The sequence below is a fragment of the Tripterygium wilfordii genome, chromosome 7, assembly GCF_013401445.1.
Source record: "Tripterygium wilfordii isolate XIE 37 chromosome 7, ASM1340144v1, whole genome shotgun sequence".
In the NCBI taxonomy this organism is placed as follows: domain Eukaryota; kingdom Viridiplantae; phylum Streptophyta; class Magnoliopsida; order Celastrales; family Celastraceae; genus Tripterygium; species Tripterygium wilfordii.
This window is the reverse complement of record NC_052238.1, coordinates 7,863,700-7,884,543: the sequence shown is the minus strand read 5'-3', so window position 1 is coordinate 7,884,543 and position 20,844 is coordinate 7,863,700. Positions and strand designations below refer to the sequence as shown.

The 20,844-nt window shown below is 36.6% G+C and overlaps 1 protein-coding gene and 1 pseudogene across 1 annotated transcript; both read left to right on the top strand.

The window, feature by feature from the left end:
• Nucleotides 1-8,092: 8,092 nt before the first annotated feature.
• On the top strand, nucleotides 8,093-13,239 carry LOC120001813 (transmembrane 9 superfamily member 7-like). The gene is made up of 7 exons (XM_038850283.1): nucleotides 8,093-8,338; nucleotides 9,857-10,021; nucleotides 10,140-10,249; nucleotides 10,472-10,580; nucleotides 10,672-10,784; nucleotides 11,567-11,717; nucleotides 11,809-13,239. Exons 1-7 carry the CDS (start codon nucleotides 8,234-8,236, stop codon nucleotides 12,964-12,966), a joined length of 1,911 nt encoding a protein of 636 aa, XP_038706211.1. The 5' UTR covers nucleotides 8,093-8,233; the 3' UTR covers nucleotides 12,967-13,239.
• Nucleotides 13,240-20,744: 7,505 nt separating this feature from the next.
• Nucleotides 20,745-20,844, top strand: LOC120003159 (annotated as a pseudogene).

Sequence of the window (20,844 nt, the reverse complement as noted above, 5' to 3'; positions counted from 1 at the left end):
TCTCTCTTGCAATTCTGTGATAGTTATGTGTTGGTTGCATATGAATGGATGTGTTATTATTGTGTTTTCTTGATTTGGGTGAGAAACGGGTTTGACGATTAGGCTAGGCCCCAAGGGGAACATTAATTCATAAAAATTGGTACGTTGTGTGTTAATATATTCATCGTGAATCTAGGAACTCAATTTTAGCATGCTTAAATCGAAGTTCTTAATACCCAATGTATGATTTCCCCAATTGTTTGAGCCAATTGCATAGGCATTGATTATGTGTATTTATGATTGGATTTTGTGGAATTCATGGAATGAACAAGGTAGAGTTATGGCTAATTGTTTTTGAGTGTGAAACTGAGTTGCTAGCAAAACCAAGCCCTAAGAGGGAATATTAATCTATAAGATTAGGTGACTACGCCTTTGCATTCATTCGTAGACCAGGAGGCCTGATGATCTCCATGTTTGAACGGAAGTCTTTATGCACAATCTTCCTTACATATGCATAATTAATCATCCACGGGGACGGATTAGCGGTTAGAATCTTAATAAATTGTTTCATAAAAATGGTCTTTAGTTTAGTTACAAAATGCTCTCAATGCTACTAAGTTATTTGGGTCTTTTACTTTACTCGCATTTGTTCATTATTCAATGCATTTTAGTCTATATGCATTTCATCAAGGGGTGTCCACAACCGATCTACAACCGTGGTTATTCGATTTTGGATTCGGTTTTTTTTGTTACAATTTCTGATATTATTATGATTTTAGTAAAATTTCGGTTATTTTTTCGGCAATCAAAAAATATTAATATATATTATATACTATATTATATATGTTACATATTATATACTATATTATATAATATAATATATCTTATATAATAAATAATATATGTTATATTAGATTATATATATATGTATGTTACATATTGGAATTGTTGAGACACCATGGGAGGCCAAGTAGTATTTGTAAAACTCTGATTATGTCTCTATAAGAAATTATAAATTAAGATATCAATTAACCTAATCATTATACAAATTATAAATTAAGATTGATTAATTGAACTCATGTTGACTATCATTTTAACTGTGATGAGATAATATATTTATTATCATGGGCTATTTCATCCCTCTATTTAAGATTTATTAATTCTTTTTCCATTGGGGATGGTTAAATACACTGCTCTTTTTGTTAAATGCAATACCATAATTTTTTTATAATTTTTAGACAATAATGCTCTTTTACAAAATGACTAAAATATACATTATTTCAAAAAGACTTTGATGTTAAATACAACTCTTAAATCCACTCAAACCTGACTCTTTATCAAGTTAACATAAGATGAGTCTATCATGTAGTTAAATCAGGTAACAAACTCCAAAATACTTAACAGGGCAGCAAAATACCAACACAAGTCTATTGGCTTGTTAATTGTCTTACATAAAATAGAGGAAATCCATACAACTAGCTACTGAACTAGTAAATCACGGATACAAGCAAACCTACTACAGATAACAAGTAACAACAGAGCCAAGTATTCAATACTTGCAATCAGCCTACCAGAGATACAAAATCATCATTCACCACTCCATCAAGAACAGATAATACAAGATCAGATAGCCAATCGCAATAGGCTCCTCTTAATGTTCATAACTATCTTCTCAATTCCAACATCACTTGAAACTCCACAAAACTAGGTTAAAAGGGGGACTCTACCCAAAGGAAAAGACAAGTAAACCCTTTCCCTTAACAACAATACCAAAACCAGCTTTTTACAACAAAAGACAGAATCAAGGTAAGCAAGCAGGCTACTTGATCTGCATGTTTGCGAGATTCTTGGGTATTTTTTGAGAGCATCTAACGTGAATTTGGTTCATTATATAGGTGCAACTTTCTGATCACTAGAGATGATGTTGAAGACTGGGTTAACGCTCAGTTTGAAGACAAACTCTCATCTGTGCATGGTGTGATTCATGCCAATGGTTATGGCCACCTTCGTACCCTCAATGGAAGGGAATGTATATGTGGCGGATATGGCAAGGAAATAAGGATTTCTATGTAGAGTGCTCCATGCAATTGCCAAACGTCATTCATGAGATGGGGAGTGGGATTATGATATAGGTTAGGGAGAGTTGATGGACTAAAAGCTTTTAGGTTTTGTAGTTGTAGGTTATTAAGGGTATAATAATAATTTTAGGGTAGTGTATTTAACACTTGATGTATTTAACAAAAAGAGCGGTGTATTTAACTCTTCCTTTTTTCCATTTCTTCAAAAACCAACAACTGAACCGATCCGATCCAAAAAATATGATTATTTCGGTTTGGTTATCCGAACAAATATGGTTCAATTATGGATTCTAAAATATCATAACCGAATCAATTCGAACATTTCGATTTCGATTAAAAACGAATCAGAAACCGAATGGACACCCCTAATTTAATCCACCCAAATTTGCATTAACTCCTCTGTGAATTCGATCTCGGTCTCACCAAGTGTATTACTTGCTGACTATTTTACACTTAAGGTAAAGTCACATACACACTATTAGTGCCCGTTTGGACAACAATTTTGTGCAACAATATATTGTACAGGACAACAATTTTGTGCAACAATATATTGTACAGGTACAATTCTAAGACAATATATTGTTTTGGTGCAACAAACGACTTTTTTATGGTACAAAAATCGAGACAATTCAAGGACCAATAAGTCCCTTTCAAAATGGTCCATAAATAGAAAATTCAACCAATGCCCTTCTTCCCCAACGATTTCAGTGTCCAAATCGTCTAGTCGACATCTCCTCCAGCTAGTCCACTTCCGATGATGAGCTATCCTTTTCAAAAACCACCATTTTACAGCTTCTCAGACCACTATTAATACCATCATCAAAGCCTCCAAATTGAGTGTTCTTCCTCTTCTCTTGCTAGAAACCACCATCACAAACAGAGGATGTAGAGAGAGGAAGCTCCTTAGAGAGAGAAGATGTTGAAAGAAGTGATTAAGGGAGAGTATAGTGATTGGACCTCTATTTTGAGGTCCTAATACCATCTAATTAGGATGTTATAGCACTTAGCTAATGTATTTTATTGCATTCTAGCAATTTTACACTTACAAATATTTCCCCTTTGTTTTGTAGGAATCGGACCTTGTTCGGGCAAGTTGGAGCACTTTTTGGACACTTTTTGCTGTGAGGTGTTCGGACACCCACATTAGGTGTCTGGACACTTCCTTTGAAAAATGAAACAGAGCCTATAACGAAGACTTTATGAAGCCCAGGTGTCCGGACACCTTCCGAAGCCATCCGGACACCTTGTTGCGAACCAACAGTCACAACATAGATTTTTAAAGGGTTTTTCGAGTATTTCTTAATTGTGACCAATGGGGATTGATATTATAAGGGTAATTAGGTATTTTTCAATGTAAAAAGATGAGAAAACCCTAAGATTTGGGGTTCTAATTCATTCATTCACTCTTGAACATCTAGCCTCCATAGTTTTTCTCTATTTTTCTCGTTCTAGGGTTTTGCTTAGTTCTTGTGATTTTATCTGTAAACATTGATTTTCATCTATAAAATTGATGTTTATATCCATTATGATGAGTGGCTAAGTTTCCTTTCTAGTTTCTAGTCCCGAACGGTCGGTGCAAAGTTTCGATTACTCAAGGTATGCTCAAATAATCATAGCTTCGATTTCTCTCTTTTAATTTCGTGATAGTTGTGTGATTGGATATATGAGAATGACATATTTGATTGTATTCTTGGATTGTCTAGTCTAGGGATTGCATCTAATGTGTTCGATTGAGAATTGTTAAACTCATTGCATGATTTCCTTAATTAATCAAGTTTTCGATTGCATAGCTATTAATTATGTATATTGATGATGAGGTTTTGGGTTAATTTAGGAATGTGCATGGGAGAGTTATGGTTGATTTGTCTTTGAGTGTGAAACTAGGGTGTTAGCAAAGCCGAGCCCTAAGGAGGGACATTAACCCAAAATATTAGGTGTTTATCTCTTTGTGTTCATCGTAAACTAAGAGACTCGATTGCCTACATGTATGAATTGAAGTCTTATATCCCAATTCTCTTTGCATATGTATGATTGATAGTATCACACAAGGCATTATGTATGGTTGTGTGTGTTTGCAATGATACCTTAAGTTTGAGAACCGAGTAGCCATCAGGACGGATTAGAGACTAGGTTTTTAATTAATTGTTTTAAATCCAATTCTCACTTACTTTGATTACAAAATTTCTCATGCTACCGAGTCATTCGACCCATTTCATTTACTTACTTTTATTAGATATTCATTGCGTTTACTAGTGTTAGAGTGTGTTATGTTGTGATTTTCTTACCCCTAATTTTGTTGTGTTTTTGTAGTTCACAATGATCTCACAATTTGTTCTTGCCTTGTTTTCCATTCTTGACATTGGGGACAATTTTTCATTTAAGTTGGGGGTGAGGGAATTGTGGATTCATTGTGAAACTTGCTTTATTTTGGTGTGCTTTTGTGAATATCAAAAATTTGAAAATTTTGAAAAAAAAAATCTTGTTGTGTCATGCTTGGATAGTGTGGTTGGTATTAACTTTTTCAAGATGTGCTTCGTTTCTCATGATTCCGACCACTTTTGAAGAGTATGGTATGATTTCCTACCTTCTATCCTATTGTGTTGTGCTCTGTTGTTCATACATGCTAGATGGACTTTAGTAGGGGATGAGTAGACGTTTTTGGGATTCACTACCAATTTGAAGGTTAATTTCTTATTCTTGTTCAAATATGCAAGTATATAGTAGGTTCCTTAATTTCTTTTGTGAAACTGATGCATGTAATTGAGTGGGATGATTATGATCAATTTCTCTGTGGGATGATTGAGGCTTATTTTGATATAAAATTGTGTGGTTGAGCAGGCATCTTGGCTTGAAGTATTTGTATGACTACGTTTTTGGATTCTTTTGTCTAAAAATTACCTTGTTACCCTTCTCATTCTTTTGAGTCATTCTTTATTGATATACATTGGGTTTTAGGTATTTTTTTCATCAATTATTCATTTGACATCCTATGAGCGTGTTCTTCAATAGCTTTGCAAACACTATATTTGATTACTGAGAAGTGTGATTTTTTGTATTTGTTACTTGCTTGTGAACTTAGGATCGAAGGATTAATTAGGTTAAGAGATTTGAGCCTAGCCTATTCATTTGTGAGTGATTATAAGCCTTAAATTTCTTTAAGCCTCTTGATTTCACTTACAACCCTTGTGTGAGCCACTTCCCCAAATATTTCCCACCTTTGGTTGCAAGGTTGAGTAGGAGCTTGAAAAAAATAAGTTGGTAGTGATATTACCCTTTCTTAGGTTGAAAAAAAATTGAGGGTTGTTGTACAAATGAAAAAAAAGGAAAGAAAGAAAAAAGCTTAGAAAAGAGAAGAAAAACATCAAAAAGAGATGTATGCAATAAAGTTAATCCTTTGTGTGTAAAGGAGGAGAAGTGTTGAATTTGTGGTACAAGGGGTGACAAAAAAAAAAGAGAACTTAGCTCACATGTTGAACTTAACCTTGCAACTTGTTACCTAGATCCAAATCCTTCCTACCTTGTCCCATGGCCACATTACAACCCATTTAACCTTTTGATGAATTTGATCCAAGGTAAGCAAGTGAGTTGGTGAATGCATTAATTGCTCTTGTAAGTGATTTCTTTCTCAAAGCTATGCGCATCCAAATTATCTTTCATAAACACATACATTTAATCCAAGTGTGTAAGTCATTCACTTAGCACAATGCTTTCATGTTTTTGTGTACACTTGGAATTGGGGATTTATAAACACCAAAATGGTCCATAGCAAGGTTTTACTTGTGTGAATGTGTTGGGTTGTCTTGCTTGATAGCACTTATATTTTTCATAGTATAAAAATGTTATTAGTCATCTTTGAGGGGATTGAGATTGATTTTCTAAAGATTTTGCATGTCTTCGACTAGTGAGGGAATTGGGAGATTAACTCTATTTCTTGCATGTGAGAACTTAAGAATCATTTATGGTGCTTTCAAATTAATAGTGGATCGCTTGGCAAGTGTTTGTGGGTATCGCTCTGATAAGCCCTCATGAGACTACAACTCGTCCACTATGGTGACCTAGGGGTTTAAAGGCTTGTTGTATACGCTAAATGCAACCATGATGCATACGTCAGTGAGTTATGATTTTATATTTTTTAGGTAGTGTTCGCATTGTTAGGGACTAGCAACGTCTAAGTTGGGGAGTGTGATCGGACTTCTATTTTGAGGTCCCAATACCATCTAATTAGGATGTTCTAGCACTTAGCTAATGTATTTTATTGCATTCTAGCTTAATTTTACACTTACAAATGTTTCCCCTTGGTTTTGTAGGAATCGGACATTGTTCTGGCAAGTTGGAGCACTTTTTGGGCACTTTTTGCTGTGAGGTGTCGGGACACCTCCCAAGGTGTCCAGACACTTACTGTCTGGACACCCACATTAGGTGTCCGGACACTTCCTTTGAAAAATGAAACAGAGCCTATAATGAAGACTTGATGAAGCCCAGGTGTCCGGACACCTTCCGAAGCCGTTCGGACACCTTGTCGCGAACCAACAGCTGCAACATAGATTTTTAAAGGGTTTTCGGTATTTCTTAATTGTAACCAATGGGGATTGATATTGTAAGGGTAACTAGGTATTTTCCATTGTAAAAAGAGGAGAAAACCCTAACATTTGGGGTTCTAATTCATTCATTCACTCTTGAACAACTAGCCTCCATAGTTTTTCTCTCTCTAGGGTTTTGCTTAGTTTTTGTGATTTTTTGTTTGTAAACATTGATTTTCATCTATAAAATTGATGTTTATATCCATTATGATGAGTGACTAAGTTTCCTTTCTAGTTTCTAGTCTCTAACGGTGGGTGCAAAGTTTCGATTACTCAAGGTATGCTCAAATAATCGTAGCTTCGATTTCTCTCTTTCAATTTCGTGATAGTTGTGTGATTAAATATATGAGAATGACATATTTGATTGTATTCTTGGATTGTCTAGTCTAGGGATTGCATCTAATGTGTTCGATTGAGAATTGTTAAACCCATTGCATGATTTCCTTAATTAATCGAGTTTTCGATTGCATAACTATTAATTATGTGTATTGATGATAGGGTTTTGGGTTAATTTAGGAATGTGCATGGGAGAGTTATGATTAATTTGTCTTTGAGTGTGAAACTAGGGTGTTAGCAAAGCCAAGCCCCAAGGGGGAACATTAATCCATAATATTAGGTGCTTATCCCTTTGTGTTCATCGTAGACTAAGAGACCCGATGGCCTACATGTATGAATTAAAGTCTTATATCCCAATCTCTTTGCATATGCATAATTGATAGTATCACACAATGCATTGTGTATGGTTGTGTGTGTTTGTAATGGTACCTTGAGTATGTGAACCGAGTAGCCACCGGGACGGATTAGAGACTAGGTTTTTAATTAGTTGTTTTAAATCCAATTCTCACTTACTTTGATTATAAAATTACTCATGCTACCGAGTCATTCGGCCCATTTCATTTACTTGCTTTTATTAGATATTTATTGCGTTTATTAGTGTTAGATAGTCATTTGCATATCATTCATCACCAAATTTGCATTGCTTCCTTGTGGATCGATACCAGACTCGTCGATTTATTACTTGCCGATACCCTACACTTGGGGTAAGTACACACGCACTTTGGTGTTGGTCACATAGCCATGGGAAAGAGGTTGTTAATATTTATAAAATTTTAAATTAATTATAATGATATTGTTAATATTAATATTAATTATAATCTGTTTAAAGGATAAATGCACAATACTGTTACATGTAATTTGTCACAATAATTTTAACACCAATATGCTACCAATAAAAATATAACCAAACACCTACCAACATTTCAACAATAATATATGTTACGATTTTATATCAATATGAATTGTTCACAATATATGTTACAAGAATCAGATATGTTACTTTCAAAATTATCTATCAAATGGACATATAATGTGGGTGAGCGACTCCACTCTTCCAACTGGTCTTAGAAGTGTGGTGGTATTAAATGTTAATTTTAATTTTACTGAAATGAACGTAGAAAAAAAAACAAGAAGAAACTATTGGAAGCAGCAAAAACCAGACCTATCCCGGGCCAATTAACTTTTCTTCTCTCCAGCTTCTTATACTGTTAAAAGCTAAAATCCTGTCCCTCTTCCTCTCTTGATCGAGCATCGAAGAAGATGAAGATGTTCAGGATATTCGTAGTTCTGCTTTTCTCTCTCCTGTTACTCTCATCCGTCAAGGCTTTCTATCTCCCCGGCGTCGCTCCTCGCGACGTTCGCAGGGTACTTTCTTTCTGTTTGTCCTTTTTTTTTTCCTTCTCACGTTGGCTCTATTTAGGTTTAAACTCATTTATTTTATGGATTAGTTTTTTTTTGCGACGCAGTTCGATCCGGATTTGTGGATTTTGATCCATATTGTGCGTGTTTTGGTTTCTTTTAGATCTGTGTCCTGTGACTATGTTATTGGGTTCCTTTGATTCTGATGTTCTTTGTCAGTCTACAAATCATGATTTAGTTGTTTGTTTACCGCGTCTCTCTTAGTTTAAATTATGGTTTGGGGACTGCAAGTGGTTTTCCTTTTAGCATTCTGCTTTTGCTTTCTGAGGTTTTATATTGCAGGACTGTGAGTTTCTGGAGAAAACAAAACCTGGAAGTGTGAAGGAAATATATGTTATCAAAGGTTTTCCAAGGAGCTAGTTGGACAAATAGATAGATACAGAGATATGGAATTATGGTTTAACTAGGTTTGATGGCTTGTTAGTCTATTGGAAAATTGGCAATGGTATACATTTCATCTATTTAAATGGTTTTTGAATGATTTTCTTCTTTTATCCTAGGGAATATACAATAACTGTTTATGAGAGATAGTGTTGATGGCTGTATTTACTGGAGAAACTAAATTCTTTTGGATTTTCAATGCTGGATAACAAAACTAGATGCTACCTCTGTAACTAGATTGAGGAATCTATCAGCCAATTGCTCAACTGTCCCTGGTCTGCGAAAGTCTGGTCAGTTGCCTTGAATCTATTGGGAATCAGCTGGATTTCCTGCTCCAGCATAGAAAATGAGCTTCAGGCTTGGAGTAATTTGGATAGGGACAAGACAGAGAAGAATTATCGAACTTCTTCCAATGTCTATTATCCAGTCATTTGGAATGAGAGAAACAATATGACCTTTTTGATGCCTTTAAAAGGAAAGCATGAGAAAAACTTTGCGTGGTAGAACTGTATTTACTTGTCTTAGGATGCGCGTGATGTTTAATTTTATTTGTGTTGTTCCTTTGTGTTTATAAGTGTTTTGAGCTGTGTATTGCCTTCAAAACAAATGCAAATTTGGGCAGCAAGGATTCCAATCAGTGTACAAGGATGTGCTGAATGTTCGCAAAATCACAAGGAAATCATGAGAGAATCTTGGAAAGAGGAAGGAAAAATAGTATTAGGAAGCTAAAAGAGTATACACTGAGCTGAAGTTGATGGTTTGGGCTGTTTCTCAAGGCAATAAAACTTCAACCCTCCCACCTCAAGGCTTTCTCTTGGAATTCGATCAATCACTTGAGACTGGACGCTCATTGTTTTAATTTTTGCTTCCTTTGTTCTTTAATTAGTTGCTCTTTCTCCCTTGCTCTCCTTTTCTCCCTCACCTTCCCCTTCCAATGCTATTTAATGAGGAATTTTGATTAGCCGTTCTTTATCTTTTCCTTGGCTTTTCTTTATTTGTATTTCCATTTCTGTACTCTGTGTTTATTTCATTATTTTTAATTCTTATATTGATTTCAGTTTGTGGTTGCCGCTCCATCCTCAGGGCGATACTCTTTCTGTCAAAGTGAACAAACTATCATCTACAAAGACACAACTTCCATATGACTACTATTACTTGAACTATTGCAAGCCTTCTAAGATTGTGAATAGTGCAGAAAATTTGGGAGAGGTTCTTCGAGGTGATCGCATAGAGAACTCCGTCTACTCTGTGAGCATCTCCTAGCTCGGCTGTTCTTTTCCGTAGTTGGCAAAAAGACGAAATTATGATGAAATTGTTACATATTGGTACCATGTAAAATATATCTAATTTATGAAGTTTATCTCAGTTTGAAATGATGGAACAACAGCCGTGCAAAGTAGCCTGTCGAGTAACACTTGATGCTCCATCTGCGAAAAACTTTAAGGAAAAAATTGATGATAAATACCGGGTTAATATGTGAGTTGTTTGTGCACCTCCTTTAATTTCTCTAAGTAGTTTTTATTTATTTGTAAAAAGATGTTCCCTATCTGATATCATTTTTATGGAATCCTGACTTCATCTTTCTGTTAGATTCCTCTGAGTTTCCCATATATATTTATCTTGATTTACCCCTATTTTCCCACATTGTATTTATTTTTTCATAAGTTTTTTACGTCAACCTTTGAAATGGATGTCCAGGATTTTGGATAATCTTCCAGTTGCCGTTCTCAGAGAGAGAATTGATGGAAGTCAGTCTACAACGTATGAGCATGGTTTTCTTGTTGGGTTCAAAGGAAAGTATGAAGGGGTATGCTTTGTCAAACTTCTTGTAGTGTTGAATTGTTGCGGTCATACTGGTTTAAATAATTATTTATGCAGTTGCTTATTTCTTAATACAGAGCCAGGTGAAGAGGTATTTTATATATAATCATTTGAGCTTTAGAGTCATGTATCACAAGGATCCTGATTTAGACACTGCTCGAATTGTGGGATTTGAGGTTTCTCCAATGAGGTTTTGCACCATCTTTCTCCTATTAATTCCTTCATGGATTTTAGTTGCAGTTAGAAAGTTTGCTTGAGTTGCAATGCCGATATCGTTGTCTCGCCTACTGCACCTTCAAATTATGAAAGAATAGATACTACTAGAAGGAAAATGTCTGTAAACAGGATGAATTATCACCTTTAGGGAATTAAACAACAGTATTAGTTTGAGTTTAAGGCTGGTTGAGTTTGTAACTTTGTATGAGTTGATGTTGAGGTCTTGAGGATTTGTATTCCTTTATCATAATTTACGCAAGGAATCATATCATCCTTGTTCTCGCCCTATTTAAGATGCAAATTAGACAGCAGTTAAATAGCAAACCAGGGTAGCTAATTGATGGTCTTGCAATGTCTGTTATTTGATATTTGTTTTTTTTTTCTTCTGTTTGATATATATGTATATTTTCTATTGAAGTTTGTAATAGTTTTGTGTCGTTTCGGCGTACTGGATAGTTGGAGTAACTTTGTCAAACTAAAAAAGAGGATGTTTCCAGCAATTTATTTACTACATTTAAAGAATTGAGTGATATCTATACCCAATACTTGTTCCCAAACTATATGGTTGATTAACTTATACTCAAATTTGTAGAAGGTCATCCTGAAATATCATCTCAAATTTTCATTTGACTCTCTAAGGAGTGATTTTTTTTTGTCCATATTCGATGTGATTTTGTAGTCTGAATTGTATAAATCATCCTTGGTCTTTTTATTAACTAGCTGACATAATAATCCTTGACTAACTCATGTAAATAGTATTAATCATGAGTACAAGGAGTGGGATGAGAAGAATCCACAGGTGACAACCTGTAACAAGGAAACTATAACTTCTAAGAAAGATGCCATTTCAGCACAAGAAGTTGACACCGGCAAGGATATTGTGTTTACTTATGATGTTACCTTCAAGGTATTCTCTCACTGAAGCTTTTGCTCATTCACCTCTATCTCATTGTCTATCCTAGTATTTTAATAATGTTACTTCACTGACCATTCTTCAGGAAAGTGGGATTAAATGGGCATCTCGTTGGGATACATACCTCCTCATGAATGATGATCAGATTCACTGGTTTGCGATCATTAATTCTTTGATGATTGTTCTCTTCCTTTCTGGTATGGTAGCCATGATCATGATGAGAACTCTGTATAGAGACATAGCGAACTATAATCAGCTTGATACCCAAGACGAGGCTCAGGAAGAAACAGGTTGGAAACTTGTACATGGAGATGTGTTCAGGGCACCTGTCAATTCTGGTTTACTCTGTGTCTATGTTGGTACAGGTGTTCAGATCTTTGGAATGGCTCTTGTAACAATGATATTCGCTCTTTTTGGTTTTTTATCTCCATCAAACAGAGGAGGGCTTATGACTGCCATGGTTCTCTTGTGGGTTTTCATGGGTGTCTTTGCTGGTTATGCTTCCGCGCGTTTGTATAAGATGCTCAAGGGCATAGAATGGAAGAGAAATACCTTAAAAACTGCTTTTATGTTTCCGGGTATTCTTTTCACAATCTTCTTTGTGCTGAATGCTCTAATCTGGGGGGAGCAGTCATCTGGGGCAGTACCCTTTGGGACGATGTTCGTTCTTGTAGCCTTGTGGTTTGGTATTTCAGTTCCCTTGGTATTCGTGGGTAGTTACTTGGGTTTCAAAAAGCCAGCCATTGAAGACCCTGTAAAGACGAATAAAATTCCTAGACAAATACCAGAGCAGGCATGGTATATGCAACCGGTCTTCTCTATACTCGTTGGAGGAATTCTCCCATTTGGTGCTATTTTCATTGAGCTCTTCTTTATCCTGACATCGCTGTGGTTGAACCAGTTCTACTACATCTTCGGCTTCCTTTTCATAGTGTTTGTTATCCTTTTTATAACTTGTGCAGAGATAACAATGGTGCTCTGCTACTTCCAACTCTGCAGTGAAAACTACCACTGGTGGTGGAGGTCTTACCTGACTGCTGGCTCCTTTGCTCTGTATCTTTTCCTCTACTCCATTTTCTACTTCTTCACCAAGATGGAAATCACAAAACTGGTATCAGGCATTCTGTACTTTGGTTACATGATAATTATCTCATATGCTTTCTTTACCTTGACTGGCACGGTAGGCTTCTATGCATGCTACTGGTTTGTTCAGAAGATCTACTCTTCTGTGAAGATCGACTGAAGCACTCGTCTGAAGAGATGCACAAAAAAAGAGTGCGACTATATGACCACTTATCTTCAAAACCGCCTTTTTTTTTTCCTTCCCTTGATGACAGGGTAGGGGCTTCGAATGATATATTGTTTACAGTATTAAGTAGACATGAAATGTATCTTAGTAATTTGGTGAGAGAAGTCAATCAATTACTGATGTTTCCAGCACTGAATATAATCCATTGTCTGTCATGAACTTCAATGCTCGTTTGCGTGGTTTGTTGTCAAATGACCTTATCTACCATACGAGTTTTCATCATCCATTTTTGACATTCTAGGTTTTCTTCTTAATCTCCTTTTTGTTATTTGGAAATAAGAAGTGGCTTTTCAAAATGCTGGTAATGTTTGTTTGTGATTTAATGTAGTTCAAATGGTATACCTATTTGGTCGTTGTGTCCGTCTTCTGGCTGGCCCTGTGACATTGTCTATGTATAAATGACAATTGAGTAGCGAATAATTTTCATCCAGACGGTTATATTTCACAGAATTAAGATTCTTTACTGGTTTGATTATCAAACAAACCAACCCAGAAAAAGGGTAAAATCATATTTTATGCCCTCGAAGTTGCATGAGTTTTTCGTTTCTATCCTTGAAGTTTAAAATTTGCCCCAAATATCCTTAAAGTTTCAAAAAACAAGTGTTTTCTGTCCCGAAATCAATTTTCCGGCCATTCATCACCGGAAGTTGATTAGCTGGCAACCGGAGATCCAAGCTGGCAATTACATCTCATAATTATAATAATAAAATTTTACATGTCATTTTCTTTTAAAAAATAAAAAAAAATTACCCAAAATATAGCCCTGATTTTATAACCCTAGTTTAGAAGACTTCTGCAGCTCTAGTTTATCTGCATCGTCGTTCTTCACGCTAGCTTATCCACTTTGAAGCTTGTCGTTCTTCTTCCTGTTAGCGTGATGGATTGAGTAAGGTAAGTTCGGATCTCCAGTTGGTATTTTCGATTTTCGATCCAAGATGAATGTTGATCGTAAGTTTAAGATGATTGATCATCTGGGAGGGTATTTGGATTTTCAGAATTGGGAATACATAGGGGGAAAAATTCATACATGTATGGGTGTTAGAATGAAGGATTGAGGTAGTTCTGAGATGAGTTGGTGGATGAAAGGTTTAGGTGTCGATTTTGTCAATGTTGCCCTTCTGTATTCCAAGCCCTGGAAACCATTCTCTCTCAATTTCATTTTAGGAATATTCCTTCTCAATTTGGGAACCAACTTAGCAACAAGCCATTTGGAATTAAGAATTCTAACCTTCTGGCTTCTTGTACAACTGTGATAAGGTATGCAGATTTCAGCTGCCAAGTATTCTCGTGTGTGATCTTCGATGCATACAAATGAAACTTACATGTTGAAAAACACATAACCCTAGCCCTAGTATGATCCAACTTATCCCACTTCATTTTTCTTCCACAATATACTGCATATGTGCCCACAGCTTCCACAAATTGTTCCCTATAAGTAAACACCATGCCAATTTCTCATTTGAAAGTTGACATGTCTTTAAGAGGCTTAAAAGTGGGAAAAGATTCATCTTTTTGTATTACATCAACATCATTCTCATCCTCACTAGGTAAGCTTTCCAAATCCTCTTCATCCCATTCCAAATCACTCAGTCCTCTAACTGAGTCAATGATGGGATCGAATACCTCCTCATCTCCATCTTCATCACTCGAAATGCCATGAAATATTGTCTCTGTCTCAGCTTCAGCCTCAGCCTCAATACCTACATCAATGAAACTATCCCCTTCTATCTCATCATCAACCTCTTCAGTTGGAACTTCTCCAATGTCAAAATCAGCATCACTGGAGTCAGAAGGCTCATTAAAGAGTTTTTCACCAACACCACAACTAAGATCGTGTTGCTGTTGAGGGAAATGTCTGACATTACCCTCATCAGCAAGAGGAGCTTGACCGACACCAAAGTGTGTGTGTGTACTTACCCCAAGTGTAGGGTATCGTCAAGTAATAAACCGGTGAGTACGGTATCGATCCACGAGGAAGCAATGCAAATTTGAAGTGAATGATATGCAAATGACTAGCTAACACTAATAAACACAATGAATATCAAATAAAAGCAAGTAAAAAAAATGGGCCGAATGACTCGGTAGCATGAGCGATTTTATAATCAAAGTAAGCACAAATTGGATTTAAAACAATTAATTAAAAACCTAGTCTCTAGTCCGTCCCGGTGGCTACTCGGTTCTCATACTCAAGGTATCATTGCAAACACACACAACCATACACAATGCATTGTGTGATACTATCAATCATGCATATGCAAAGAGAATTAGGATATAAGACTTCAATTCATACATGTAGGCCATTGGGTCTCTTAATCTACGATGAACACAAAAGGATAAGCACCAAATATTATGGATTAATGTTCCCTCTTGGGGCTCGGCTTGGCTAACACCCTAGTTTCACACTCAAAGATCAATTAACCATAACTCTCCCATGCACATTCCTAACTTAACCCAAAACCCCATCATCAATACACATAATTAATAGCTATGCAATGGAAAACTCAATCAATTAAGGAAATCATGCAATGGATTTAACAATTCTCAGTCAAACACATTAGATGCAATCCTTAGACTAGACAATCCAAGAATACAATCAAATATGTCATTCTCATGTATCCAATCACACAACTATCACGAAATTAAAAGAGAAAAATCGAAGCTACGATTCTTTGAACATACCTTGAGTAATCGAAACCTTGCACCCACCGTTCGGGACTAGAAACTAGAAAGGGAACTTAGCCACTCATTATAATGAGAATAAACATCAATTTTAAAGATGAAAACCAATGTTTACAATCAAGATCACAAGAACTAAGTAAAACCCTAGAGAGAGAAAGAGAGAGAAAAACAATGGAGGCAAGAAGTTGGAGGAGATGAATTATGAGAAGGAAGAAGAAATCTTAGGGTTTTCTCCTCCTTTTACCATTGAAAATACCTAACCACCCTTATACAAACGTTCCCCATTGGTTATATACATGATTTACCCCAAATGCCCTTGAAATGTTGTGCAGAAAAATTGCAGTTCCGCGGTGGTGTCCGGACACTTCATGCGTCCGTCAACTTTGAAGCTTCTGTCTCAATTTGTGAAGAAAGCGTCCGGACGGCACTTTAGGTGTCCGGACACCCACTGTCCGGACAGGTGTCCGGACACTTGCTGAATCCCAGCTTCTTCTTTCAGCTCCAAAGGTGCCCAATTCAGTCATTTAAGCCCGATTTCCTGCAAAACCAACGGGAAACATGTATAAGGGTAAAATTACTTTATTTAAACACAAATGCATTACTATAAGCACTAGAACCTCCTAATTAGATGATATTAGGACCTCAAAATAGAGGTCCGATCACACCCCCCAACTTAGACGATGCTAGTCCCTAGCAATGCAAACACTACCTAAAAAAAATAAAAACCTAACTCACTGACTTAGGAATCACGGTTGCATTTAGCATATGCAACAAGCCTTTAAACCCCTAGGTCACCCTAGTGGACGAGTTGTAGTCTCGTGAGGGTTTATCAGAGCGATACCCACAAACACTTGCCAAGGGATCCACCATTACTTTGAAAGCACCATAAATGATTCTTAAGTTCTCACATGCAAGAAATAGAGCTAATCTCCCAATTCCCCTGCTTGGTCAAAAACATCCAAAATCTTTGGAAAATCAATCTCAATCCCCTTAAAAATGACCAAGAACATTTTATACTATGAAAAATATATGTGCAATCAAACTAGACAACTTAACACATTCACACAAGCAAAACCTTGTTATGGACCCTTTTGGTGTTCATAAATTCTCAATCCCAAATATACACAAAAACATGAAAGCATTGTGCTAAGTGAATGACTTACACAATTGAATTAAATGTATGTGCTTATAAAAGATAATTTGGATGGGCATAGCTTTGAGAAAGAAATCACCTACAAGAGCAATTAATGCATTCACCAACTCACTTGCTTACCTTGGATCAAATTCATCAAAAGGTTAACTGGGTTGTAATGTGGTCATGGGACAAGGTAGGAAGAATTTGGATCTAGGTAACAAGTTGCAAGGTTAAGTTCAAACATGTGAGCTAAATTCTCATTTTGTCACCCTTCCATTGTACCACAAATTCAAACACTTCTCATCCTTTACACACAAAGGATTAACTTTATTGCGTACACTTTTTTTTTTTTGATATTTTTCTTCTCTTTTCTATGAATTTTTTTTCTTGAATATAACATCATTTATACAACAACCCTCATAATTTTTTTCTCATAAGAAGGAGGGGTAATATCACTACTGATTTATTTTTCAAGCTCCTACTCAACCTTGCAACCAAAGGTGGGAAATATTTGGGAAAATAGCTCACACAAGGCTTGTAAGTGAAATGAAGAAGCTTAAAGAAATTTAGGGCTTATTATCACTCACAAATGAATAGGCTAGGCTCAAATCTCTCAACCTAATGAATCATTCAATCCTAAGTTCACAGGCAAGTGGCAAAATACAAAAATCACACTTCTCAGTAATCAAATGTAATGGATGCAAAGCTATTGAAGAACACGCGGATAAGATGTCAAATGAATATCAATGAAAAACATCACCCGAAACCCAATGTGTATCAATGAAGAATGGCTCAAAAGAATGAGAAGGTATAAAAGGTAGTTTTTAAAGCAAAAGAATCCAAAAACGCAGTCATACAAATGCTTCAATGCCAAGATGTCTGCTTAACTACACAATTTTATATCAAACTAGGTCCCAATCATCCCAAGAAAGATTGATTACAATTATCCCACTCAATTGCATGTATCAACTTCACAAAAGAAATCAAGAAACCTACTCTACACTTGCACGTTTGAACAAGAATAAGAAATTAACATTCAAATTGGTAGTGAATCCCAAAAAGCACCTACTCGTCCCCTCCTAAAGTCCATCTAGCATGTATGAACAACAAAGCACAACACAATAAGATAGAGGGTAGGAAGTCATACCATACTCTTCAAAAGTGGTCAGAATCACGAGAAACGAAGCATGTCCTGAAAAAGTTAATACCAACCACACTATCCAAACATGACACAACAAGACTTTTTTTTTTTTTTCAAAATTTTCAAATTTTTGATATTCACAAAAGCACACCAAAATAAAGCAAGTTTCACAATGGATTCACAATTCCCTCACCCCCCAACTTAAATGAGACATTGTCCCCAATGTCAAGAATGGAAAACAAGGCAAGAACAAATTGTGAAATGCATTGTGAACATACAAAAACACACCAAAATTAAGGGTAAGAAAATCACAACATAACACACAACCATTTCACAATTCTCACCCCCCAACGTCAATGAGTGCACAAGGCGCGGAAATTGTGAAATGGATTGTGAGCATACAAAACACACACAAAAATTGAAATCAAACCAAAACTAATCACAACCATACTATGGTACAAGGGTGGAGTTTCCCACAACTAGGTGGGGGTGGGATCCTTTAGATCCCGGGGAACAACCAAAGCATCAAAGTTTGCCATGAATGGTATCAAACATTGGTCATTCACCTTAAACACTTGTCCTCCCCTAGTGTCCTCAAAATCACTACTTCCATGTTGAGGAACATGACGAACATCTAAAGGTCCATTCTCCTTGGTCCTCAAATCTTCGGGAAAAAATTGTACCCGAGATTTGGGCCGCCACACCCTCCTAACTTTTTCAAGGACTTTTGGAACAAAGTGGCGTTTTGGAGACTTTTTCACTCCACTTACTAAAGGTTTGCTTTCCGGTCTTGGTGGATGCACTTGGGATGATTCAACTCTAAGTGTAGGAGGCTCTAACTCCTCAATGTCATCTTTCTCACACAAAGATTGACTAAGTTTCGCACCCAATGCTAGCACACCTTCAACCGAATCCTTTGCAAGGGTTAACTCCAAATTATCCTCAACATGGGCATGGATAAAATCTACATCCCTTATATCCTCACACTCACCCATAACCTTAGTCATACTAAAGATATTCATTTCCATGGTCATATTCCCAAAAGAAAGTTGTAACACCCCACTCCTACAATTGATTAAGGCATTGGAAGTTGCTAGGAATGGGCGACCTAAAATGACCGGAATGGAAGTCCTAAAGCTAGTGGGAGGTTGAGTATCTAACACAATGAAATCCACGGGATAGTAAAAATTGTCCACTTGTACTAACACATCTTCAACAATACCCCTAGGAACCCTAACGGATCTATCGGCTAATTGTAGGGTAATCCTAGTGGGTTTCAATTCACCTAACCCCAATTTTTGATAGATTGTGTACGGAAGGAGATTCACACTTGCTCCCAAGTCTAACAATGCTTGTTCCACCTTATGGTTCCCTATGACACATGAGATAGTAGGGCAACCGGGGTCTTTGTACTTAGGGAGGGTGTTGGTTTGAATAATAGAGCTTGCTTGCTCCGCTAGAAAAGCTTTCTCCTTAACATTCAATTTCCTCTTCACCGTACACAAATCCTTAAGAAACTTGGCATAAGAGGGTATTTGCTTAATTGCATCTAAGAGAGGTATATTGATCTTAACTTGTTTAAATAGCTCAAACATCTCCTTATACAATGCCTCATTGGTGTTATTTCTTAGCCTTTGGGGAAAGGGTATCTTGGGGATGTACTCACTCTCCTTGGTAGGCTCTACTTTATCCTCGCGGTCTCCTTGTTGCTTAACTCTTTTTTCACCAAGCAAAATTTTCTCAGTTTCACTTGTCTCTTCCTCTTTCTCTTTCACACCATCACCAAAGTCTTGCACCACATCATTTTCATCACTATTCTCAAAGGGTATAGGTCTATCCACAACTCTTCTACTCCTTAAAGTAAGAATGGATTGCACTTGCTCATGTCCACTAACCTCCCTACTCCCACTAGGTGAATTTATCAAATTGGTTTGCTTTGAAGGATTGGGGTAAGGTTGAGCCGGAAATTTTCCTTTTTCATAGGTTGTGAGAGCTTGCGTAACCTTCGTGATTTGACTATTAATATCCTCAATGGCCCTATTGGTTTGTTCTTGAAATTTGTTGGCCTTTTGATTCTCCCCTATTTGGGCTTGCATGAAAATGTTAAGAGTGTCTTCAAGAGACCTCTTAGGAGGTGGAATATAAGGTTGTTGAGTTGGTTGTGCAACACTTGGAGGAGGCAATTGTTGTTGGGGTGGATTGGGGAGTGATGGAGAGTGATCATTCCCATCATTCCTCCACCCAAAATTTGGATGATTCCTCCAAGGGTAATTCTCATTGTAAGAATTGTTGCCTTGGTTATTGGTAGGGTAGGACTGTCTAAAGTTTTTAGAATTGTTCCCATTGTAACCTTGCCCAAATAGGACTTCCTTACAAGCCGGTAGAGCATTACACTCATCCGTCCTATGATCCCTACTTTCACACAAAGTACAAGCAACTTGTTCATCAACACCAACCACATTTATAGGGGCCTTTAGTGACTCTAGGGACTCCAATTTCTTGGACAACAAAGCAAGTTTAGCATGAACATCATCATTTTCATTCAAAACAAACTTGCCACTAGAGTTTGGCATAACATCATGTCGGGTTAGTGGAGGAGCTTCCCAAGATCGGGATTCCTCCGCTAACCCATCAAAGAAAGTAAAGGCCTCATTAGCATCCTTATTCAAAAAGTCACCTTGAGTCATTGTGGAAACCAATTTCTTCAAAGATGGAGTCAAAGATTTATGGAAGAAATTCACAATTTGAAATTTTTGAAATCCATGGTGAGGGCACATAAACAACAAATCCTTAAACCTCTCCCAAGCTTGAAAGAAGGTTTCATGTTCTTTGCAATGAAAATTCATGATTTGTGTTT